The 27,452-nt window shown below is 36.6% G+C and overlaps 1 protein-coding gene across 1 annotated transcript; it reads left to right on the forward strand.

Moving 5' to 3' along the window:
- Positions 1 to 1,757: 1,757 nt before the first annotated feature.
- LOC310736698 (transmembrane protein 182-like) lies at positions 1,758 to 19,755 on the forward strand. The gene is made up of 5 exons (XM_083560465.1): positions 1,758 to 2,010; positions 4,955 to 5,072; positions 8,577 to 8,675; positions 15,131 to 15,268; positions 19,296 to 19,755. Exons 1-5 carry the CDS (start codon positions 1,840 to 1,842, stop codon positions 19,514 to 19,516), a joined length of 747 nt encoding a protein of 248 aa, XP_083416591.1. The 5' UTR covers positions 1,758 to 1,839; the 3' UTR covers positions 19,517 to 19,755.
- Positions 19,756 to 27,452: the final 7,697 nt, after the last annotated feature.

Raw genomic sequence — 27,452 nt, forward strand, 5'->3', positions numbered from 1 at the left:
AATGTAGCACAAATTACAGAAAATAGTATGGTGTGAGGAATATGGCAAAGAGTTAAAGGTGACTTAAACTTTCCCAAATCTTGATCTAAGCATCTGTGATATTTCCTAAACAAACAAACCTGATCCTGGGAGGCCCCACCCCACAACATACAGTGCCACAGCACACCTGTGTTCATAAGTGTTTTGGAGTCTATGCTCCAACTGTTCAGAGAATTTTTGTAGTGTAATAGGGATCTATACAATATATTAAATCAAGCAAATAATTTCATTAAATTATACAGACACAGGCCAAGAGCTTCAGTGAATCTTCATTTTAAACATCGCTTTAAATGGTGTAAAATATTAGCATAAGTACAGTATTTCGAGTAAGCTGGCTGGTGATTTTCTTTTCTTTCTAATTGATCTTCTGGAGAGTTCTGGATTGTTAACTGATCTTGTTAATGGACTATATAATCTTCCCAGTCTTTATTATTATGTTACACCACTCAACTGTGTGACTGATCTGTACAACCCAGACTCAACACACACTCGTACTCACTTTGCCCAGTATCAATCACATTACATCACTTCATTACCATAAACTGTTTACATGCCGTTTTTTGCACATCTTTTTTGGATTGCTGCTATTGCTCTTTGCACAACATTTTGTTTACATTTTTGCTACTGTTCACTTTGTCTCTTTACACAGGTTTACTGGCGGAGCTATTTTGTGTTTTGTCTATTGTCTTGCACTGTTCTGTTTGTCTTGCACTGTCTTGTGTTGTCTTTGCACTGTTTGCACCAGGTTGCACACATGCACTTTATGTGGCGAGGACACTTACTAGTCCTTAGCCCTGTGTTTTCTGTTTCTGTGATTATTGTTGTATGTAGCATCAGGGTTCCGGAGGAACGTTGTTTCATTTCACTGTGTACTGTGTCAGCTATATATGGTTGAAATGACAACAGACTCTTGACTCGACTTGATGTTTCCTATTTTGTACACATACCACTACTACCCAGTAGAGGGCAATAGAACCCTTCATATTTGCAGAATATTATTTAAAAACGTTTATGTATTTTAAATAATAGACTTATTATTCATAGTAGACCTATTATTAAATGCTCAATCATATAATCACAAGCTTGAAATGCAGTACAGTGGAACCTCGTAGCTCGCGAGGGTTAGGGACCAAGACCGGTCGCGAGTTCCGAATTGTCGCGACCTTCTGATTCGCCCCTTCCACCCAGTAAAAACCCAAAGAACACTATACGAAATCGATTTAAATGAGTAAATAACACTATTTCACTCCATAACACTTAATTATTAGACAATTTTAATGAGATAAACCTTGATTAGAAATGTTAAAACTAGCGTTTTGAGCAAAAAGAGGGAAAAAAGATTAACTTTGGCATTTCCATCAGAATTATACATGATCCTCTGCCTCCATTGCTATTAAGATGGAGCCTAAACCGTACACATTGTGCAAATGCAGCGATACTCAAAGAAAAGTTAAGCAAATGTAATTCTTTATACATTCATGTTTGACTCGACATGAAACAGTAGTTTAATATCACTAGTGGACAGGCCCTTGAACAAAAGCTGCCTAAATAAAAAAAAATTTAAATAAAAAAATGCTTAAGTTTTTTTTTCATAGCATTCCAGACCCTTGTCTGAGAATAACTTTAGCCTGCCTAGGGTAACTAACACCACAGTGCCCGTTTTGTCCACATCCCAAAATAGCCAGAGCCCACAAAACACCCTCCCACCCCTTCACCACCCCAGTCACAGACACACAACCAGCCTGGTGCAGTGCCGAACAACTATCCTTGGCCTTCTTACTACCTTTGACTGGATAAAGCATGAAGACTGGGATTGCTGCTCTGGTTGGGGGGTTGCTTGGGGTTCCAGGGTTTTTATGTTTCTTGGTGGCGTTTGGTACGGATTACTGGCTCCTAGCAAGTGATGACTGTGAGGGGTTCAAGCAGCTGAGGGCAACAACATACACTATAGCCCAGACCAACAGCACAGAGGTAATACACAGTCTCTTAGATTAACACTTAAATAGATGTTAATAAAAACCTTTCTGCCTTTCTGGAGTATGAGCTAGTTTAATTTAAAAAAGTTAAACTTGAAAGAATTATGTAAAGATTTGTGAATGTATGTTTAGTCACAAATCAGCAGTTCATTATCCCACTGGTGTAAGTTATTTTGATTTGAAAAGTATTTAACTGCAGTATTCATACAGTTTAATTATCAACACTATACACGGTTCACTGAGACAGCAAGAATATGACAGGACTGAAAGTACTGGTAGGTTTTTTTTTTATTGTAAGACCAATCTATTATCTTAAAACATGTTTAATTCACTGTTTTAAATACAAGATAAAACAACAAAAGTGCTAATGCTTGCATATTAACAAAGCACAAAAGATTTTATTTCATTGGGGAAGGAAAGGTGCTTTTGATGGATAGAGCCAAACAGTTTAACACTATCCTGTGAATACAAAGAATAAAAGTGCTCCTAAGACTTCAGCTCTTAAGAAAGAAATACTGAATGAAACTAAACCCTATTGTAAAGTAACAATTTATATCTTTACATATAGTATACTCATATCTATACTCATTGGTTTTTTTCTGGGATTCTTTGAATAAATGAATATAATTAGCATCCTTAATAGGATTCTATTATCTAAGAGGAAACCATTGAGTTTGTATTATTTTACCTAAATAAAAATATTTAATGGTTGCCATGATGGAAATCATATATTAAACACTTTTACCAGTACACAACATGACATAATCCAGACTTCTGGTCTAGTTTTTTTTTTTATTTTTTTTAAATGAAAAATTTAATAAAATAAATAAATGTTTCTGACATTTTTTCTCTCTTTAATTGTATTTATTTTTTGCCATTACTGATAACTCACTGCTGGAAAAAGACTACTTTGTGCATTGTACAACTTAAATGTTCAGGGTCCATTTTACTAAAAGCATAGCAGTGTTATGATTGACTTTTTATTTTATTATAGTGCTTTATGCAGCCAGGGACAACCATGACATTATTGGCACATGACATTTATTTTATGTTTTATTCTGTAATATATGGCAACATGGTAGTAACATACAGTACACTACTACAACACTGCACTGGGAAGAGCAAACCTCAAAACAATCATAGTAAACCAAATTATGACAAAAAATGAAGGCACAAAGTAAATCCCAGTGCTATCTCTTATTTAAGTGACAGTACACTCTGACAAGCCAGTCACAGAGAGCAGAAAGTGTGCATGTTGTGCAAAAGTGGTGATTTTGGAAACAAACATGCACATTTGAACTGTTTGCCAAAAATATAAGCATTTTTGCTAAATTTATTTACATATTTTGTAAAAGATTATCCTTGCTACTACACTCACCCACACTGATTAACTGCTCATCCTGTTAGTGGAGTAGTTCTATGGAAATGTATATCGGTGTGGGTAAGTATAGAACCAAAGATCATATTTTTCTTTCTTTCTTTCTTTCTTTCTTTCTTTCTTTCTTTCTTTCTTTCTTTCTTTCTTTCTTTCTTTCTTTCTTTCTTTCTTTCTTTCTTTCTTTCTTTCTTTCTCTCTCTCTCTCTCTCTCTCTCTCTCTCTCTCTCTCTCTCTCTCTCTCTCTCTCTCTCTCAATTCAATTCAATTCAATTCAATTCAATAAATATTTAATAAGAATGAAAGAGATGTTCTTTATAAGTGTAAGTTTGTCCCTAATGAGCAAGCCGGTGGTGATGTGGCAAGAAAAATCTCCCTGAGATGGCATTAGAAAGAAACCTTGAGAGGAACCAGACTCAAGAAGGAGCCCACCCTCATCTGGGTGGCACTGAATGTCCAGTTATTACAGCTAAATGATGTTGAGGTGTGCAGTGATTGAGATCAAATTCAAATTGTAGTATTGGGTCAGTGTTTGACATTAAGTACAATCCAAATCTATCCTCAAAGCTCCTGTGTTACTCCGTAATTTCATGGATCCCCAGGCCGTTGATGTGAAACCATTCCCAGCTGCACAGAGTGACCTCCAATTGAAGAGCACACCATCAATGGGCAGGCTGGGACAAAGTGGGCGGATCTGTTTAGTTTTATATATATATATATATATATATATATATATATATATATATATATATATATATATATATATATATATATATATATATATATATATATATATACTTTATATTGTGCAGTGAGTTTACATTGTCCCAACAAAAAAAAAATTATTGTGTTGTCTGGGGCACAAGATCGGCCAGAGACCACAACCATATTTCCTTGCCTTATGACGCTCTTTCCTTTCTAATACCTTTTAAACAGACAAAATCAAAATAATATAATGCTATAGAACTTATACAAAGCATCAAGATTCTTTGAATAAACATTATTGGAAAAAAAAAGTGATAAGAAATATTTGAATTTGTGTACTAACTAGACATTATTAATACATTCTACAAATCTGTCCTTTACAATTTTTAAAAACCATATGGTTCCTTTACCTCATTAATCATTTTTTTGACAGCTTCCAGTGTGCTGAATCATATCATATGTATGCTTAAGGAGCCACAGACCACAAATTCTTATAAGGTTGTGTTGGCAATGACCCATACAGCACTCAGACGCATGTCTCCAAAAATGCAGCAAATTATTCAAAAATAGCGGTTCACTTCCAAGTGCTTTAGAAAGGTTGTGACATTAGGTGATGCTTTAAATTATTCCAGCCAGTCATAGGCCTCTCCACTTGAGTCATATAGTGTCAATATGTGGAAAACTAAAATAAAAAAAACAACAAAAAAAATGGATTGTTACATTTTTCACCCTCTCATTTACCTTGTCTAGATGTCTGAAACTGCACATTTAAAAGATGGTTCAAACAAAGCAATTTAACTTTTTTTTTTTTTTTTTTTTTTTTTTTTTTTTACATTTAATTTATTTATTTATATTCCAGGATTCAAAGTTGTCAGATTCAAGCCTTTCCTTTCTCACTCTCCATCATGAGGGATTTTTCTGGCATTGTCTATTCCAGATTGACCTCACCCAACATGTATTACTGGCTGTTCTATTCAGTAAGTGAAAGCTAAATATCATCATATACAGTACATGATCATGATATTACAATGTACAATGTATTACTAGCTGTTCTATTCAGTAATTGAAACATATATATCATCATATACATGATCATGATATTAAAATCATAATAATTTTTATTTATTTATTTATTTATTTTTTTAATTCTCTCACAAATGTTATACACCACTTTCACCAAATCAGAAAATATATCATCATAATTCTACATCCAGTGGGACAGCCCCAAAAAACACATCTGAGTGTAATACAATTAAACCATGAGTCTTTAATACATCATTTGTAAAGCAGTTTTAGTATTGTCGTCTGGGGCATCAGTCCCTTAGTTTGTTTAGTTTGTTTACACTACCATATCTACATGCCTTATGATGATCCTTTCCTGTTACTGCCATCTAAACAAACAAAATAATGCCACATAAATAATAATAATTACTGCTGGTATAAATGGTCAAATCAAAAAACAAGATTCTTTGATTAAATACAATTGTAAAAAAGAGATATACCAAACATTTTTGTTTTGGTTGTTTATAACATTTATTTTGTTGTATATAAAAATGTGTATATATATATATATATATATATATATATATATATATATATATATATATATATATATATATATATATATATATATGTATATATATATATATATATATATATATATATATATATATATATATATATATATATATATATATATATATATATATATATATATATATATGCATGTCAAAGGCACTTACAAGTAGCATATCTCTTTCACATGTTTATACCGTTTCTCTCATATACATATATCACCAAACAATTGATTGTGGACAGTATATTTTTAAAGATTTTTATTGTCCTCCAGTGTGTATTGCTTGTTAGTTCAGCCGTGCATTCTAGAATAAAGATTGTGTTTCACCCACAAGTTGCTGGTCTTCTCTGAACTCAGACAGTTAAAGGTCATGTTCAAAAATGCAAACAGATTTAACAAGTTTACCCACATTTACAGCATTTGGCCAAAGTCCTCATCCAGAGCATTTCACATTTATCTCATTTATACAGTTGAGCAGCTATGGGGTTAAGGGCCTTACTCAGGAGCCCAGGAGCAGCAGCTTGATGTGGTTGGGATTTAAACTCACAATCTTAACACCCGAAGTCCACTAAGCTTCCACCTACCAACATAACTGGATTTTGTTCATTTCAAATTTTTTTGCTAAAGTTAATGGCTCATATTGGGATGCACTTTCTGTCCTGCTTGTTCATTTTATGATTGATTAAATATAGAATCAATATTGCTCTTAATTGATTCGAAAAGTGTTATCTTCCTCTTCATTTTACCTTTCCCACCTCTTGCCCTAGGTTTTCATTGTTGTGCACAGCATGCCTGTAGTCTTTTTTATAATGGATAGCATGAACATAAGAAAGTAGAATGTGCACTCATCTGTAGCATAAATGTATTTTTCTGGGAGGTCAGATGGGTGTGTGCAGGGCAGAGATAGAAAGTAATGAAGTACAAATACTTTGTTACTGTACTTATGTAGATTTTTCTGGTATCAGAAAAAGATAGATAGATAGATAGATAGATAGATAGATAGATAGATAGATAGATAGATAGATAGATAGATAGATAGATAGATAGATAGATAGATAGATAGATAGATAGATAGATACTTTATTCATCGTTTTCAGCCAATCAACCTATTTCCTGTCATTGCACGTTTTTTTAATCTACCACTGGTGTATCATCCTGGTATATAAACAAATCATTAAATAAACATACACACGTTTATTTACGACGTTCTTTCTTTACTTAGATAAAAAAAAAAAAAATCCACAGAATTTTATTTATTTATTTATTTTATCAGTAAACATTTTAGTTTACACAATTAACCCTCTGGGGGTCGGCAGCACTTTTCGTGCCATTTTTTCCTCATAACAGCGAAATGAACTTCAATTATTCAGTCTTTTTCTGATCATACAGATAAGAGCAATACATCATTCGAATCTGTAAAGGGTCTAACTTTTGTTTTACACTCATAATAACAAAACGCTATGCTTTTGTAAAGAGAACAGACAGGGTGCGATATTTTGCACTCACTTAGATAATTGTTCATACTTCCTGCATAGAATTGGAAACTCAAATGAGTGGTTTAATAATATACAGTTTCAACAAATCAATAACAATAAATATTTCCTTGATATATGAAAGGTGCTCAGAGACAACACTTTCAAAATTCAGGTCTGGAATCAAGGTCACAATATGCATGAACAGGCCTAGGTATACAGGTGTAGGTAAACAAGAGAGCAAACCCCCCCCCCCCCACACACACACACACCCCATGAAAAAAATTTCTCAGACGTTACTTGAGGGACTATATTCCTTTTTTCAAGTCAGTTGTTTGTTGCATTATATGCATTATATGTATATAGTAATTATATGTATATAGTAAGAACAGGACATTAGCATAACCACCTAGAGTAGACAATTCAGGGAATTTCATACTATATCTACATATTTTCTGTAGATCAATTATATGTTTAGATTACATTTAGAGTTCAGGTAATTTGTATATTTTTACTGCTCTTGTGCAGGGTATTAATATTTATTATAAAACAGGCAAATGAAAAGATGTAATCCAAGCTAAGGTTGGGTGATTAGCAAACAAAAATTAGAGGACAAAACTGTGAATGAGAAACAGAAATTAACAATGAACAGACTGCTTGGTAATTAACAGAGACTGAACGGGTTACTTTGTGACCAGAAAATGGAAACAAAGTTTTGAATATCGAAACACATTAATAAAATGCAAAAGTCAGACCAGCTGTGAATAAGACAACACGTGAACACACTAAACAATAGCAGGATAGGAGTGGAGACATGACATGAATGAACCAAACATATACACAAGAGACACATGACAAAACAAAAACATATAAGTAAGCTAAGTAAAAGCAAAAGTAAATATTAGCATTGAAAGCCGGTTCATGCTACATGCTGCCAACAGACAGCTCTCTACGATGGTCATCGTCTTGAGGCACGTAGGAACAATGGCGCTGCTCAGGGAGATGTTGAAGATGTCGGTGAAGACACTCCACTAGCTGTTGTGCACATTCCCTGAGCACTCTGCCAGGAATGTTGTCTGGTCCAGCAGACTTTCGTGGGTTAACTCTGCATAGAGTTTGCCTCACTTCAGCTGTGGTTAGACAGAACACCTGGTCACTGGGAGGAGGGGTTGTCTTCCTTGTTGTTGGGGTTGTTTCTAAGTTCATGGAGTGTTCAATGGTGGTACACTGCTCCATGAACGTGGCAAAGTAATCTATGTAGAAAGCACAGAAATGTTTGAGCAAACAGAATGAGGGTATCTTTGACAACTGGGGACAGTTTTATTGCAATTCTAATATTTGATTTGACTTGATACAAAGGAAGTCATCAGAAAAGATTAACTGCTAACTCTACTTATCAGTGGTTATAATGAAACTTTTTCTGTGTTTCACAGCTAACCAGCCAAGACTGAAATTGTGTCAACATGGATACCTCTTCCCTCTACCTGTTGCAGTTGGACCTGTTCCTCATTATATTTATGATGCTACTGCAGGTAAGATGAACTCCATCTACACAAAATTGAAAAGCTCAAATTGCAGACATAATTGGATTAAAAAATATTTGCTTTACAAATGGTTTGTTTTTTTCACAATATCTGTTCTCTGGAATTTTTTTTTATATCTTCTGAGATCTGAAAGTACAAAAGGGTACCTATTTGATATATAAACCCTGGATAGTCTCCAGTGTTGCATGAAGCAGGTGCATACTTCCTTAAGCATGTGTGCATGGATGCTGTGATTTTCCTAAAAAAGAATGATGCAATATTTTTTTTAAAAAAGGATCAATTGCATATAGCCACTACAGGTTTCACATAACATATGAAATTAATGAAATATGGAAAAGGACCCAAATTAGTGCTGTCCTGAAAGATTACAGGAGATGAACACAACTGGGAAAAGTGATGGTAACCTTGTAAAATATATAATTGATGCCATGAAAGAACAGTATAAACTTGCTAGAATAGCACTCCTCTAAATAAGGAGGAGAAATAAATGAGAGGGATCCACTAGTATGCAAAGGTAATGACTTTAAAAAATCAGTAGACAAGCCTTTACTTAGACAAGAGAACCTGTGCTTACCTCAATAGCAGATGAACACATCTGAGAACCAGATAGATGATGTCCAAATGAACACTGTATGGCATGTAGCCTACTAGGCACATAATCAAACATACTGTGGGCTCATGCCCAGTTAAGTCATAAACTCATTGATAAAGTTAAGTGAAGAAATTATTTTGCAAAATGCATGCAAGTTTAACGTAAGGTGAAGATTCAAGGTTCAAGATTCCCAGGTGATTTATCTCCAGGTCAAGATCTCCGAATAACTCTTCATGACTCTCTGCTCTCCCCTTCAGCCACTGCCCGTAACCTTGTGGTAACTATGGACAATGAATTGTCCTTCTTCTCACATGTCGCTAATGTGGCTCGTTCCTGTCTATTTCTTCTCTACAACATCCGAAGGATGTCCACTTCTGTCCACCCAGGCTGCCTAGGTGCTTGTTCAGTCTCTTGTCACTTCAAGACTTGACTACTGCAACTCTCTGCTGACAGATCTTCTCCTGAACGCTTATCGTCCACTGCAAATGATCCAAAACGCAGCTGCACGATTAGTGTTCAATCTGCCCAAATTCTCCCACACCACCCCACTGCTGCGCTCCCTTCACTGGCTTCCAGTAGCTGCATGTATCAGATTAAAAACACTGATGCTTGCCTACAAGGCCAGAAATGGACCAGCACCTTCTTACCTCAGAGACCTCATCACATCTCGCACTGCACCACGCTGTCTGAGATCCTCCAGCACTGCTCGACTGGTACCACCTTCTCTTAGAATGAGAGGTAAGTATATTTCAAGGCTCTTCTCTGTTCTGGCACCGAGGTGGTGGAATTAACTTCCCCTAGATGTCCGTACAGCGGAGTCTCTGGCTATTTTCAAGCGATGATTGAAGACCTTCCTCTTCCTGAAACACTTAAATGATCACTTTCCAAGTTTGCTTTGTAGAATTCAAGAGTTATATTTATATTAAATTTGTAATCTTGCGTACCAGTGTAGATTTATTCATTGCTAGAGACTCAAAGCATTTTGTACGTCGCTCTGGATAATGCCGTCTGCCAAATGCCGCAAATGTAAATGTAAATGTAAGGTTAATGTCCACAAAGCAGAATATACAACTCTCTTCCTTTTTCATTTGGAGTGATCACTAGCACAAAGAAATAAGCAATTCAAAGAAACAACTTCTTCTTAAAAAGGCGCATTAAGGCCAGCGCTAGAGGCTCTTGCACTGATAAGCTTTTACTTTATTGCCAAATCATTGCACTTTTTGATAATTATAGCCACATCTTGAGGCCCTGGTGATCTGACAAAGAATGCAAAATATCACCACCTATCTTTGACATCATTGTGGCTTTGGGAAGGCCTGAGTGCTAGCAACTAGTGGAAGCCACATTGGGCCATCTCATTGTTACAAGCAGGCCTCTGTTGCCTATTTGCTGAATCATTAACTAAATTGGATGAATAAGTGGTAGAGGAGCAAAGACATAACAAGAGATCCCAACTGGCTGTCCATCTTTGACAGGTAGAGCAATGAATAACTTGATGTGTTGATGGAATGGATCCAGAAATGTGTTTTACATTTAGGTAAGCTATATATATATATATATATATATATATATATATATATATATATATATATATATATATATATATATATATATATATATATATATATATATATATATGTGTGTATTTTCAGGGATCTATTTAAATAATTAATCTTCTTTCATATGAAAAGTATCCAATCTTTGCAATATGGTTAGAGACTGACAGATAAGCAAGCTTTGAAATTGTGAAAGGTTAAAGATCAAAGCATTTCTGTGTTCGCTGGTAAAGTATTTAGTTGGTAGCCTAAATTTACCTAAACGCTGATGTGCTGGCCAAAGAGCCAACCTTACCCCATTATGTATATATTGCCTGGGCTTCACTACACATACCTTATGAGCACCTTGCCCTAGGCCGTATGTCTGCAAACACATGCTGTGTATCACTTTGGTTTCAAAAGAAAAATCACAACATCTTGGTGTATGCTGCCCGAACACTGTATGTATCTGATCATATTCTTCTGAATTGAAATCCTATTTCTTAAAGTAGAACACCTACTGTAGGCCAGTATATATGGCAACTCTCCACCATACTGGTTTATGTGCAGTGACAAATGTGGATGGTAAAGTCCAACATGCTGAACATGTGTAAGTCAATACCACAAGCCTCCTCTGAGGCTCCCCCTAGGGTTTGGGGGGAATATGCTCTTTGGGCTTGCAACCAAAAAGGCCAACTGCTTTTGTTTTGCTTTACAGCCATTAAACTTTGCTTACTAGAAAGCAACTTTATTATAGTAGTGGGTCCTGATGATGTCACAAGAATGCAAACTGCAGTTTCACCTTCAGCCTTCATCCTTTTCAAGGCAAAAAATCTTCATCAATAACAGATTACATCAAGTTTAAATATTTGCTCTAAGAAGATTATTGCTACTAAAAAAGAAATATAAAAATGTAAACCCAACAGTTAAGCATAAACAGTTCTGTATATTATACTGTGCATTAAAAATATTATTCAAAACCCTTTATTTTTTTCATATTTGGTTTTGCTGCAAGCCATTTTTTTGTTTACCAATTTACATATTCCATAAACAAAATAAAAAATCTGATTTTTGATAACTTTGAAAATGTATTAAAATTGTGCCTCATAATTATTAAATTGAAGATATTTGGAACAACCAGAACTCCACTTACAGCTGGTCGAACATAACTGCAATGCTCCACTAATCTTGGCTTTATGTCAGAGTGACCAGACAGTGTTATAAACAAAAAATCCGCTTTTCCGAGTTTGCGATGAATCAATCAATCAATCAATCAATAAATAAATCAATCAATCAATCAATCATTAAAAATGTGTCTGTCTTTCACTAATGAGGCTTCAGTCTGACAACAAGCACAGGCATGGTTCCAGGCACAATCCAGGTTGATAGTATAACAGGGAAATGAACCTAATCAATCAAGACCAATCCTAAACAGAAGGTGGTAAGCAGCCTTCAGAGCAGCCTCATTCCAGCCATGCCAGCATATGTTCATGTCAGCAGAACAGTTATGCCCATATCATGTTTTCCCTGGGCTATGGATAGGAGGTGTTTACTGATATCCTTTCCATCTGATGATCAAACACATGCCAGAACACCTATATGAAATGGTTTTACAAAGAAATATGCTCACTGTTAAGGTCCTGTATGGCTGTCGCATAAGTGTTTTGTTGGAGAAAAGGTTAATGATCTGCTTGTTAGATATTTTGACTTGTTCTGTAAAGTACAATTGCATTTGTTTTTCCAAAAAATAGATAAAGGATCTATAAAAGTATGTTTCTGTCATTGTTGAGATCGGTGTTGCCAGTGTGGTGATTAGCTGCTCTATCTTGGCTTTTTGCTGTTGTTGCTCTACTACTAGATGTCTCTGTGCTGTTGCCAATCAAATGTGCCTCTTGCTTCTATCTGTGTTGTTTATTAAACACCAGTGGTAATAGCAAATCACAAGGTAAAGTTAAAAAAATTATAAGCTCAGGTGAACAAGGCAAAAAAATAATAAACTAGGGAAAAAACATTGAATGAAATATGATATATGAATGTTTTATATAGGTGTTGTTGTCCAAGGTTCCCATATTCGGAAACAGAGGTATAGCATGGGAAGTAAAGTTTCGTGGACAGAGATTACATTTCCCATTAGCCACTGCACATGCTCACATGTCACATCACAGTATCACTGCACCTAATTTACATTCACTGCTAATCAGCACTTGTATGTAACCTCAGCTTTTACGACATGGTTTCCACATTTCCATAATTTTTCAATAATTGATGTTTACCACTGTTGTATTTGAATCACTAAATTAGCTGGATTTTATTGTTGATGATTTTACATGATTTGGGGGTTGTTTGTTTCTTCAAGCTTATCTGGATTTGCTGGATTTGTTGTCATAGCAACAGATCCATAAATTCAAACCTGCTCAGGAGCAGTCTTACTTCACATAAACAAGATTATATCATTGCTTTATAAATGGAGGTGATATGGGAAGTCTGTGGCAGCCATGTCCTCTCCAATTTTAGGAGAGCGAACTGATGTGGAATGAGCAACAATAATATGATTAAACATTTAATGTGGGCACTGGTGGACAGTAATGAAGTAAATGTAATTTGTTACTGTACTTAAGTAGCTTTTACTTTGCTAAAGTATTTTTTTATTTGGGGAGACATTTACTTTAACTTCACTACATTTCAAGTCAATGACAATGATAATAATACAATAATGACAATAATTATAGCCATAATAAATCATAGTACTTTGGATACTTAAATACATGTGAAGGCAAATACTTTTGTACTTTTACTCAAGTTAAAGTTTATAAGAAGTACTTTTACTGAAGTAAAATTTATAAAGTGTATCTTAACCTTAAGTCAAGTACATGGTTTGTGTACTTTGTCCACCATTGAATATGGGACAAACTGTATCCATTAGCATAGCATGATAGCTCAACTTGGCAAATACAGAATAAGTAGTAAAAAAAATAACATTTTGCAAAATGTTTTATATTTATTTCTGTATAGCTACATTGAGACAATGTCCATTGTTAAAATGCTATACAAATAAAAAGGTATTGAACTATTGGACTAATTCATGCTTAACTGTTCTCAAGCCCCTGTGGGTCAATAAATTTACATGGGGAACACTTACAAATTTAATTAGTCAGCCTTTTTTCCTTGTTTTTGCAGATTTTGAAGGGTTCCCTGGCATTTTAATTAGGTTTTTAAATTCTTCACACACCCATTGAGCAACTCACATTGTTTTAGATCATGATTTCTAGTATCAACATAGAGTACATAGTCTTTTCAAGTGACTTGTGAACATGTAATAATCTAAAACAACTTAATCCTGCTATACAGTACTTATCATATCTGCATGTGGTTTTTACGAACCGAACTAGTCAGAACTTAATTAACTTCATTTTGTTTTCTTGTACTAGTTGTTAAAATGTGGACTGTCTTAAAAATAATAATTATTATTTACATTTACAGCTGCCTATTTGCTAAATAAGTGACATGTCATCATGTCATTCAATTAGGCAGGAAGCAGATGTAAGTACGAATTGTTAATCATATGCAAACCTTGAACACAAATCAAAGAAACAAATCACAAGCAAAAGAATACATAACCTTAGCATGACAACAATGAGCATGAAAAAATTACAATTGTAGAAGGCAACAAACAAAGGACAAACATTATTGCCAGTAATTAGCAATAATACTACATTAGATGTTAATTTTTGTTTCTTTGTATACTTGAGTTTAATTTAATTCTAGTTAAAATATCATATCAATTTAAACTAAATTTTTGCATTTTTCTTGCTTTTATGCAAAATAAAAAAAACAAAAATTGGTAACAAGTAATACATAATTACATAATTTGTTGATTTCAATAATAAGTAGTTAATGTTTCTCTGTTTTGCTTTAATTTATTATGTAAAACCCATAAGGTTAAAAAGTAAGCTGCTCTATATTTTGGAATCACTTTAAACTCTGGCATTCATGTTAACACACGTATAGTATGTAATTGTGATTTACTCTGGGCTTGGTGTACAGCACTTTCCAGATGCCTATAAATGGCTAGTTCTTCTAAAAGAACTGAATGACAGACAGTGACTTGCGGTACCCATTTGCCATGAACATAATTTACCTGCTATCAGTTATACAGTACTTGTTTTCAGTACACAGAATCAGAATATTTGCAAATGACAACCTTCTTAATAAACATTTAGCACTGTAACACACGTCAACAAATGTAGTATTTCCTATGCCTGTTGTGTTCAAAGACTATGAAAATGTGGGTTTTTGTGTGTGTTTGTGTGCATTAGTTTTCCGTGGATTTTGGACCATGCTTATAATCCTGGCCATTGTAGCTAGTGTGACCGGGGGCTTCCTGCTAGTGTGTGCAGTTCCCTTCATCAGCCACAAACTCTACAAGGCGGGTGGTGCTTTTCTCATCACAGCAGGTACAAAGCACATAGTAATTTTTTTTTGTAGCAACATCATGTACTTCAGCATGTGCATGAGTACCAATCTGAGAGTCAACAGAAATAGAAGTCCAGATTACAAGAGTGCTTAAAATGCAAATGCACACACATCACTGAAACTAGAGCCTACCAGCTGCAAATATGATGTCTATAATTGTACACATTGCATTGGGCATGTCTATTTAACAATAAAAAACTGCAAACAATTTTTGAGTTTTCACAATACTCAAAACACACAAAACCATAGAACCTAATTAGTATTTTTATTTGTGTAAAGAAAATGCAAAGTGCATACAAATTATATGATAACCAATTATATATGATACTATATCATTACATTTTGTTAAAGAATTATGTATAATCTTTTTGAGACCTTTGAGATTTTGTGACCATCAAATTCAAAATTTTTCAATTAAATACCTTTTTTTCTTGGAACATCAGTTTAAACATTGTATATGTTCTACTGCAAATCATTGTGTTCTGTTTTTTTTTTTTTTACATTTCACAGAGCATCCCATCTGTCTTGAAGTGTGGTTGTATTTTTTGTTTTTAATAATGTGGCAACTAAAGCCAATATGATCACCTAAACAATAATTTCCATTCAATTTTATATAAATAGTGATTTTACCAATTGTAATTTTCACAAACAGCTTTACAGAAGTAAGTAGATTAATTTTAAAATTTTTAAATCAGTCCAAATAACTGTACATAGCAAATGTAGTCCTATGACATTGTGGCAGACTGTTTATATTAATTACAATCCAAATCTTAAATATAACCCTGCTCAGTATCTTCATGGATCTACAGAAACAGCAAGTGGTCTCCAATTGAAAAGAACACCATCCAAATGCAGGGCATCAGGAGGAATCATGCAGGTCTGGAATGAAGAAATGTATAGGATCACTGGTGCTTCAGGAGAATGTTAAACTTGCTGGGGGTTAAGGGTGGGCCACAGGGAGAGAGAGAAAAACATGTATCATTAGGTATACTTATTGTTACATAAAAGTTGTTATAATAAATATTAATAAATATACATAAATATTGTTAAATAGGATCCAGATGCAAGCACATTTACATTTACATTTATGGTATTTAGCATGGTATCCCCGCCCCCATTGTAGGGACCCCAGCAGGACTAGCATGACAGCATTATCAGCTATTTGGGTCTAGGATCCAAGGAGGATGCCGCGAGTGTGCCGGGAGCAGGGAGAGCCACGCCAGAAATGCGAGCGTGCAGAGTGAGAGGAGAGCCCATTCAGTGAGAACTAGCATTAGGGAGCAGGCCCGGACGGGTTGAACCCTGGAGATGTGAAACGTAGGGTGGATCCGGAGTGCTCTGGGGAGCCTGAGTCGGAGGGCCACGGGATTGACAACTTTGGAAATAGGGAATGGGCCGATGAAGCGAGGGGCGAGCTTCCGACAGGTGGCCTTAAGGGGAAGGTCCCGAGTGGAGAGCCATACTCGCTGTCCGACACGGTAATGAGGGGCTAGGCGCGGTTGTCTGGGGGTGGAATCCGGATGAGAGGCTGGTCGAGATGCCCAGAAGGTGGCAGAACTCTCTCCAAAACTGAGCCGAGAATTGAGGTCCGCGGTCCGAGACAATATTTCTGGGAAATCCATGGAGGGCTAGCTTGGCAGTTTCCTTGGCGGATGGCAGTTTGGGTAGTGCAATAAAGTGTCCCATTTGAAAACCGACTAATAACCGTCATAGCGGCCATGTTGCCATTGGAAGGGGGCAGCCCGGTAACGAAGTCCATGGCAAGGTGTGACCATGGACGTGGAAGGAAAGGGCCAAAGGAGACCTCAGGGTGGCCACGAGGGTTCTAGTGTCGGGCGCAGTCACGGCAGGCTGCTACAAAGTCCTGGGTGTCCCTTACAATGAAGGCTACCAGAAGCGCGTCTCGGGAGAAAAAAGCACAAGGATGCAGCCGGTTATTCTCGGAACAGACCTGGGAGAGCATAGCCCCTACACCTATGTCGGAAGCGTCTCCCTAGACTACAAATTGCTGGGCTGGGTCGGGAAAGATGAGGATGGGTGCCATGGTGAATCGTCAAGCTCGAGAAACGCCTCCTCAGCCTCAGGGCCCCAAAGGAATGAGCGGAGGGAGGACGTCAGGTGGTGGAGGGGTGCTATACTATAGCCCTTGACGAAGCGGCAATAAAAGTTGGTGAAGCCCAGGAACCTTTGTAGATGGTGGCGGGAGGTGGGGGCTGGCCAATCCCGGATGGCCTAGATCCTGGCAGGGTCCATCTGGATTTTTCCGGCTGATAACAGGTATCCCAGGAACGAGGTTTGTGAGGTGTGGAATTCACATTTCTCCGGTTTCACGTAGGGCCCATTATTAAGGAGTCTTTCCAGGACCTGACGCTGAAAGACGGCTGGGGCGTTTGTAAGGCAGAACGACATGATACTCCCTGATACACACCAGGTGGTATGCGTTGCATAGATCCAGCTTAGTAAAGACCGTAGCACCATGCAGGAGCTCGAACACCGAGGCCATAAGCGCCAAGGGGTTTTGGTTCCGGACAGTGCTGGCATTGAGACCCCGGAAGTCGATGCATGGGCGTAGGGATTTATCCTTCTTCTCTACGAAGAAGAACCCTGCCCCAGCTGAGGAGGAGGATAGTAGGATGATACCTGAATATACTGGACAATGCAGAGGTGTTCCCAAAGCGTTTCTGACACAGCTCGAGTTCCTGGGAAGTAACTTAAGTACAGATTCATCCTGAAAGATGACTAAACTTACTAAACTCTACTGTAAGAGTTTGGCCACTGGAGAAAAAAATAACTAAAAGATCTACCAGTGATGAAGTTTGGGGTAAACTAATCTTGGATAAAAAGATCCCTATAATATACAGGTTGTAATTATTACAAGGACAATCTGAGCTGCATAAAACACCAAATAGATTAGATTAGATTAGATTAGATAGATAGATAGATAGATAGATAGATAGATAGATAGATAGATAGATAGATAGATAGATAGATAGATAGATAGATAGATAGATAGATAGATAGATAGATAGATAGATGGATAAAAGGAGATGCGGCAGGAGGTGAAGAGGGATGTGGCAAAAGCCAAGAAAAAGGCATATGAGGCGCTGTATGCGAAGTTGGAAACTAAGGAAGGAGAAAAGGATTTATACCGATTGGCCAGGCAGAGGAACTGAGCTGGGAAAGGATGTGCTGCAAGTTAGAGCAATAAAGGATGGAGATGAAAATGTGTTGAATAGTAAGGAGACCCTGTTGAGAAGGTGGAGGGAGTATTTTGAGCAGCTGATGAATGAGGAAAATGAGAGAGAGAGAGAAGGTTGGATGATGTGGAGATGATAAAGCAGGAAGTGAATAGGATTAGTAAAGAGGAAGTGAGAGCAGCGATTAAGAGGATGAAGAATGGAAAGTTGGTGGGACCAGATGACATACCGGTAGAAGCATGTAGATGTTTAGGAGAAACGGCAGTGAAGTTTTTAACCAGATTGTTGAACAAGATTTTGGATAGTTAGAGGATGCCTGAGGAATGGAGTAGGAGTTAGGGAGTATAAGAATAAGGGAGATGTGCAGACCTGCAATAACTACAAGGCAAAAAAAAGTGGATAAATAAAGTGGATTAGTTACACCTTGAAGTTATGGGAAAGAATAGTGGAACAGTTGACCATCTGTGAGCAACATTATAGTTTCATGCCGAGGAAGAGCACAACAGACATATTATTTGCTTTGAGAATGTTCATGTAAAAGTATAGAGAAGATCAGAATGAGTTGCATTGTGTGTTTGTGGATTGAGAAAAAGCGTACAACAGGGTGACGAGAGAAATTGTGATATTGTATGAGGAAGTCAGATGTGTCAGAGAATTACGTGAGGCTGGTGCAGGACATGTATGAGGACAGTGTGACAGCGGTGAAGCGTGCAGTAGGAACGATAGATATACACATATATATATGAATGTGAAAGAAATAGACAAAGACACTCATAATTACTGACACTCTGTATTTCTTTGTTATCTGCAGCATGCCTTTTCCTGGTGCTGGTGGGTCTGTACATACTATGGATGGAGCTTATAGATGTGAGACAATATATTCTACAGGAGAGAGGAAGGACTTGCCCTGGTGCCCATCTGGAAACACAATATGGCTGGTCGTTCATTGTTGCAGTGGCTGGTATCCCCTTGATGCTTCTCTCTGGTCTTCTTTTCTACTGCATAGGAAGACATATTGAGGGTAATTTGTAGATAGTGACTGAATCATGTGTATGCAATCAAATGCTTGGATTTGGATTTAGATGTGTAGTGAATCCTGATATTGCAACTTGTACAGGTACCACTTGCTACAAAAGTCGTTGACATAAGATCTTTATTTATCTAGTAGTTTATGAGATATGTACATGAGATAAATTACTAACACCTAATTGTTCATTAAATTTTGTAATATACACTATTTGTATGACTAATAAAAAGTTGTAAATACTTTATTATTTCCTCTTTACTGACTTCAGTGTCTGAATTATAGTTTTTAATCTTTATCTGGCCTAGACAGCATTAAACACTAGACATGCGCTTATCTTTTTTCTTCACATAAATGCACCACAATCCTATTTCTGAAGTACAGCCATATGTATTTGTCATATTCTTATTTTACACATATGCTGCCCACAAATAGTGTCCTATGATGCTGTGCTGGAAAGTTTATCTCATATCTGTTTAATTAGAGACATTACTAGAATTTTAGACATGGGGTGGCAAATGTGATAGGTGCTAATGGGTTTTAGTTCATACAGCCATTACAAATTAGACAATTATGTGGCAACTGTGACATTCACAGAACCATTTGCAAGATAAAATAAGTAACCAAATTTTGCAGTTCAGTTCAAATGCAAGAGAAATAGATTGTTTAATGAAAATCCTATCCCTTCTTTTCACAGCAAAGCATTTTGATAAATGCACAGCTGTCTTTTTAATGACAAAGTTTGTGTACAGTAGAGATGTCTCCTGCCTCTTAAGGCCACTGGAGATCTCTGGCCATATGATCCAATCTCAGTGTCAGTTTATCTCAATTATTTGCACAGCAACACAAAAAAATTGCAAGCATTAGAAGGCATTTTATGGAATGTGGTTGATCATGTGCATAATCAGCTTTGTCATGCTTCGGGTCAGTTAGCACAGCGGGTGGGCGTATGAGCTAATCTTTCTCCTCTTTCTCTCCCTTTTATCTCTAGCACAAACACACGCACACACATGCATGCATACATACACATGAAAAAAAACTCTGACACCCAAACCCCCACACGTCCCCAACACACCACCCACAAACACACACACACACACACACACACACACACACACACACACACACACACACACACACACACACACACACATGACAAAGACAAAGAATATTTTTCTTGTGGAGTATATATAGAATATATTGTCCTACAGTAACCAGACTCACAAGATCTCCCATTTTAAAGATACTTTGTCCCAGTCCTCTAGCCATCACAGCATGGCCCTTGTCACAGTCATTTGGATCTATACACTTGCCCATTTTTTCTGCTTTCAACAGATCAGCTTTGACAGCTGGCTATTTAATTAATGTCTAATCTATTGCATCACCTTGACGTGCTACTGTAACGGAATAATCAAAGTCATTTGATTTACCTGTCAGTGGATTTTAAAGTATGACTAATTATTATGATTGATTTTAGATACTGTGATAATGAAAACATAACCCAGTCATGAGGGTTGCAAAGCCAGTACATTTTTAGTGCCAGTCCCAAGGCCAGTGGGGAGGGTTGAGTTCGGAAGGGCATCCAGCATAAAACGTGCAAAATCAAATAAGCGGCTCATAAACCTAAATATCATACCAGATCAGTCGAAACCAGGGTCCCGGTGGAAATTGGGCTCCTGTTGGCAAAAGGAGGAGAAGGAGAGGGTGAAGAAATCAATAGAGACAGCAGGAAAAGTAGAAGTGTAAGAGATTGGAGGTTAGGGTGGGCACTTTAAATGTTGCCATTATGACTGGTAAAGGGAGAGAGGAAGTTGATATGGAGAAGAGAAAGTTAGACATGTGTGTTCAGGAGACCAAGTGGAAAGGGAGTAAGGCCAGGAACATTGGAGGTGGGTTTGAACAGTTCTATCATGGTGTGGATGGAAAGAGAAGTGGTGTAGGGGTGATCCTGAAGGAAGAGAAAGTGTCCGATAGGATGATGATTGAGTTAGGTAGATAGCGTGATAGAGAGTGTACCCAGGAAAGAAAGATTGGTGCTTGAGGCAGACTTCAATATGCATGTTGATGAAGGGAGCAGAGGTGATGAGGAGATGATGGGTAGGTATGGCTTTAAGAAGAGCAGTGTGGAAGGTCAGATGGTAGATTTTGTGAAAAGGATGGAAATTGCAGTGGTGAATACATATTTTACATTTCCACAGAAGAAGATGGAGCATAGGGTAACATGTAAGACGTATATGTACCTAATGTAATAAATGGACATTTGGTGCCACCCAGATGAGGATGGGTTCCCTCTTGAGTCTGGTTCCTTTCAAGGTTTCTTCCTTATGCCATCGCAGGAAATTCTTCCTTGCCACGGTTGCCACCAGCTTGATCATCATGGACAAACTTACATTTTTAAATACCAATCTTATTAATTCTTTCTTACAACATTATCTGTGTAAAACTGCTTTGGGACAATTTCCATTGTTAAAAGCACTATACAAATAAAATGTAATTGAGTATAATTGAAGTATAAGGAAGGTGTGGAGGAAGGTGCACACAGGTGGACTATATTCTATGCAGGAGATGCAGCCTGAAATATATTGGAAACTGTAAGGTGGTAGCAGGGGACAGTGTAGCTATCAATTTTATTCAATTCATTTTTATTTGTATAGCGCTTTTAACAATGAACATTGTCTCAAAGCAGCTTTACACAGATAATTTGGTGATTAAAAGTGAATATGTTTTTTATGAGTAAGTTTGTCCCTGACGAGCAAGCCAGTGGCGACTGCGGCAAGGAAAAACTCCCTGAGATGGCATGAGGAAGAAACCTTGAGAGGAACCAGACTCAAGAGGGAACCCATCCTCATCTGGGTAGATATCAGTAGCTAACAGCATCAGATGGTGACCTGTATGATGGCTTTAAAGGTGAAAGAAAGAGGAGGAAAGTGATGACTGCAAAAATAATATGATGGTGGAAGCAGAAAAAGGAAGACTGTAGTGTTTGATTCAGGAAAGAGGTCAGACAGGGGCTCGGTGATGGTGAAGAGGTGCTGGATGTTTGGGCAACTACTGCAGAAGTGATGAGAGACAGCTAGGAAGGTACTTGGTGCGACATCTGGAAAGAGGTCTGGTTTAATGCAGAAGAAGAACACTATGGATGCAATCTTTGCATTGAGAATGTTGATGGAGTGGTATAGAGGTGGTCAGAGTTGCACTGTGTGTTGGTGAATCTAGAGAAACCATACAACAGGGTGCCGAGAGAGGTGTGGTATTATATGAGAAAGTCAGGTCTGGCAGAGAAGTATGTGAGGGTGGTGCAGAACATGTATGAGGACAGTATGACAGCAGTGAAGTGTGCAGTAGGAATGACTGGTTCACGGTAGAGGTGGGACTGCATTAAGGATCAGTTTTGAGCCCTTTCCTGTTTTCGATGGTGATGGACAGGTTGACGGACAAGGTGAGACAGAAGTCTCCATGGACTATGATGTTTGCGGATGATATTGTGATTTGTGGTGAGAGTAGGGAGCAGGTTAAGAAGAGCCTGGAGAGGTGGAGGTATGTGCTGGAGAGAAGGGGAATAAAAGTCAGTAGGAGTAAGACAGAGAACTGTATATGTGTGTGAATGAGAGGAAGGGCAGTGGAGTGGTGCGGTTGCAGGGAAAAGAGGTGGAAATGTTGGAGGAGTTCAGGTACCTGGAATCAACAGTGCAAAGTAATGGAGAGTGTGTTAGCGAAGTGAAGAAAAGAGTGTAGTCAGGGTGGAGTGGGCAGAGAAGAGTGGCAGGAGTGATTTGTGATTGAAGGGTATTTGAAAGAGTAAAAGGGTTTTTAGGACTGTGGTGAGACCTGCTATGTTATATGCTTTAGAAACAGTGGTATTATCAAAAAGAATGGAGGCAGAGCTGGAGGTGGCAGAGTTAGCCAAGAAGGAGGTATAGGGATCTGGTGAGGGACAGTGTGGTAGGGAGACGGATGATCCACTGAGAAGAAGAAGATAGTAAAAACATAAATAAATAAACAGCATATATAGAGCTTTACATTTTTACAAATTATTGTCCAGTATTCCACTCTCTGCAGGCCAAATAGAATATTTTGCCACTTTTGTTGTTTATTATTTTTTCTGTATTAACTCCAGTCCTGGAACTGTTTATTAATGTCCAAAGTCAGATTGGCCTTTAAAACTTACCATATGCTCTTTTAACAATGGACATTGTCCCAAATCAGCTGTACATAAGTAAATAGAATGCAGATATACATTTCAAATGTATTGATCAGTCCATGTAAGTTTATCATATCTAACATCTCAGCTATTGACAACAGATCCATTAAATAGTCCAGTCATTAAGATGTTTCTGCTGTAACATTATATCCTAGGTCATTTTTCTCAGTATACTTCGCTTAACAATGTTAAGTTGGTGCATAATAATATATATTACTATTTGTTATTATACATTAGGTATTTATACTCCTCTGTTTCTTCTATATTTGGAAATGTACTGTTTTACTTTGTTTTGTCTATTTCCCCTGGATTGTTTCCTTGTTTCTTATTTTAAGCTTTTAATCTTATGTGACTTTGGGTTTAAAATCACTTGTTTTAGCTCTGTTTTTCTTTACCGGACTGAATATGCCAAACCCCTATAGAATAAAAGTTTGTAATTACATACATCTGCACCTGGCTCCTAGTGTGTTTCAGCAAACACATAAAATAGCTTACTTTCTACAAATTCCACCAGGCTTTCTTTATACAGTGCACTCATTCTCAACTGGCATCATCTGTGATTTGGCAGATACAATCAGTGTTTGAGTGTTAAACTAGTGGGGTTTTCATACACTTGTTTTTATGTACATTTTAAAACTGAATATAAAAGAAAAAATACTGAACACGTTTAAACTTGGATGGTAGTTTAAACATGTGAAAAGATTGTTGTTTAAAATTAACAAATCTATTCTATTCTATTCTATTCTATTCTATTCTATTCTATTCTATTCTATTCTATTCTATTCAAGAGAAATGCAGAACATGAAGTTTGCACGCTCATACATATTCCAACACATATTCCACTTTAATGTGGATAAGATTTAGTGATGTTTCTTTTTTACAGGACAAAAAAAACACTGTACCAAACAAAATACTATAGTAAAAAGAAAATAAATACCATGAGGAATTAAGCTGAAATGATTAGCTTGTTTTGTGATGGTGAATGTCCCTAAAAGCACCCCAATCCACCTCAACCCCACCTGCCCTCCTTGAAAAAAAAACACCGTACACTGATCACAGATCTATGAAGGATCATGTTTAAACCAAGCATGATTTAGTTTTTCAAATCACAAACCATCATCTTTGAAATGTCAGTTTAAAAATAACGAGGGAAAACAATGTTCTCATGTTCTTCAAAAAGCCAAGCGATCAAACTTGCAAAAGGATGAAAGGCATGCTAATGGATGGCTGAAGAGCTGCCTTTAATAGGCTCTCACACCGAATACATATGCACACTCACAGAGTCACAGCATCATGAACCCTCTTACAGTCTGATGTGCCCATGCCTGATTTTCTCGTGCTCCCATGTGCACTCACATCAATATACATGCGAATGGAGCACTCTCTACCTAGCAGGGTCACAAAAGCATTTCAACATGGCATGTAATTGTCATTGGCACCTTTGTAATTATAATTCTGTTGTGTCCGCTAATTGACACAACACACTGTCCTGAAGGATGGTTTTGCCTAAAAGGGGAATAATTAAAGCAGGCAGAGGTTCCAACTTTGAAGTCATTTAGCTTTTGAATTAACCAAACAAAGTAGCCAAGCAAAAAAACAACAAAAAAAAAAAAACTGATTGCAAGATATACTGGAAAATCTTTTGGAGTACTGTATGCTTTGATGAAGGATAGTTTTGATGGAGGCTTTTTAAAACTAAGTGTTAGTTTCAGTAGAGGGCAAGAGAGAGTGCCATAACTGGATTGTGGACAAAAGAAGGCTTTAAATCAAATTGACGCATATTGTCCACTTAGTGGAAGTCCCATTGTTAAGCCAAGACATGATTGGTTGATTGTTCTGAACTATGAGGCCTAATCGCTAACAAATAATTACATCTGTATCGCATTCACAGTCAAATCATATATTTGCTATAAACACAGGTAGACTGTGAAATTCTTATGAACAAATCTTAATTTTTTATATCTGATTTTATCTATGTCAAACATGTTAACTAGTTATATTTGAAGTAAGCGAACATTTTGCATAAATATTTTGCTCCTTGACTGCTTTTAAGCAATTAATTATTGTCACTATATGTAACCTAAAGTCAGGGGACTTGCATTTGCTTTACTAAATTGAGTTTTATTTTTAAATAAAATATGGATGTGGAATTATTACTTTATTTTATAAAGTATAGATGTACCAGTAAACACTTTTAATCTTTCATGGTAGAGCTTTAGTGGACTTTCTTTCTTTTTTTTTCTATACAGTAACCATTTTTTTCCCATATTGAAATTTTAATAAACATTACCTCAGAATATGAGGTCACTATGAACTAGTGTTCAGTTAATGGACTGTATGTTCTCATTTGCTGTCAGGAAAGTCACAATAAACACCATAAAATGTCATTAAAATTTGCTCTAGTAATTAAAAGGAACAAGCAATCCAGGTATATATCACAATACTAACAGACAATCTATTTTATTGTGATGTGTAAATACACAAGAACAGAGTCTCCAGTAGGGGGCCTTATTGTTCCACATGCCTGAAACAAACCACTTAAATCCCTACAAATATAAACTAGGCACAGCATTTACAGCTGAGCAGTATGTTCTCAAGAGACTTACAGATTTATATTTTGCATTTTGTTTTAAAGTCACAGATACACTGCCTCTAGAATTATAATTCACATAGAAAAGGGTTGTTGAATGTTTTCCGATTTCATACTTCAGACATGCACATAGCACCAACATTACCCACCCATCATTGTGTCCACCCACCAGTACAGCTTGTCAGAGATTGTTAATTAACCTCTAATGTACACCCCTTGTCAGTACTAACAAAAGGAATATCACTTCGATTGTTACAAATCACAAAAGGCCTTAGCTTGCCACAGTGAGTGTGATAAAAAAAAAATGGCCAAAAATTATACACCCGTGTAGCAATAATATAACTTAATGATTTGCAAATTAACCTTGTCTGACTCTAAATGACTCTTCGGGGCATTAGTGAAAACTGGTGAAGCCAACCGATAATAAGTCCAGCTCGGAAACCTGTAAACAAATGGAGAGCATTATTTGGCTTGACAGTGATTATGCCGAGGGGCCTTATTTCAAATGTCTCAGGGTCTACAGTGGGTTGTATGCACCGGCATGGAGGATGAATGAGCAAAGGGGGGAAATTGCATTATGAAACCAAAATAGCTCCATTAGAGGCTGAGATGTGCAGGAATAGAGAAGGTGAATGAAATGAAAAGTGTGTGGCCAAAATAACACTTTGAATAGATTATAGAGAAAGGGAAACAGTCAGGCAACCACTGTTTATTGCTGCAAACTCTTTATTTTTGTAAGAATTTAGTAAGAGCATCTGCACTCATACAAATGAGTGTACTATTAATGTGTAAATAGCCTCTGTTACATCCGATTCATCTTGCTATGGTTAAACAATAAGCATAGGTTTACTAGTTTTCTTCAATTTAACACATTGTTTTTAAAACATTAAAATGTATCTATTGTATATGATGAACAAAAACTAATTGACATATATATATATATATATATATATATATATATATATATATATATATATATATATATATATATATATATATATATATATATATATATATATATATATAAAGTATATGTATATAAATGTGTGTGTGTGTGTGTGTGTGGGTGTGTGTGTATATATACTTTATAAACAGCTGTATGTCATCTTGCCATTCATATGCTAGTATGGCCATTCATGGTATTGCTAGTCAG

Source organism: Silurus aristotelis (genome assembly GCF_946808225.1).
Source record: "Silurus aristotelis genome assembly, chromosome: 14".
Lineage (NCBI taxonomy): Eukaryota > Metazoa > Chordata > Actinopteri > Siluriformes > Siluridae > Silurus > Silurus aristotelis.

Bases quoted from the DNA above. Each gene is read 5' to 3' on its own strand.
- LOC310736698 (XM_083560465.1), top strand. From the start codon at position 1,840: ATGAAGACTGGGATTGCTGCTCTGGTTGGGGGGTTGCTTGGGGTTCCA. The intron at 8,676-15,130 runs GTAAGATGAACT...TGTGTGCATTAG, and splicing joins TATTTATGATGCTACTGCAG to TTTTCCGTGGATTTTGGACC. The intron at 15,269-19,295 runs GTACAAAGCACA...TGTTATCTGCAG, and splicing joins TGCTTTTCTCATCACAGCAG to CATGCCTTTTCCTGGTGCTG.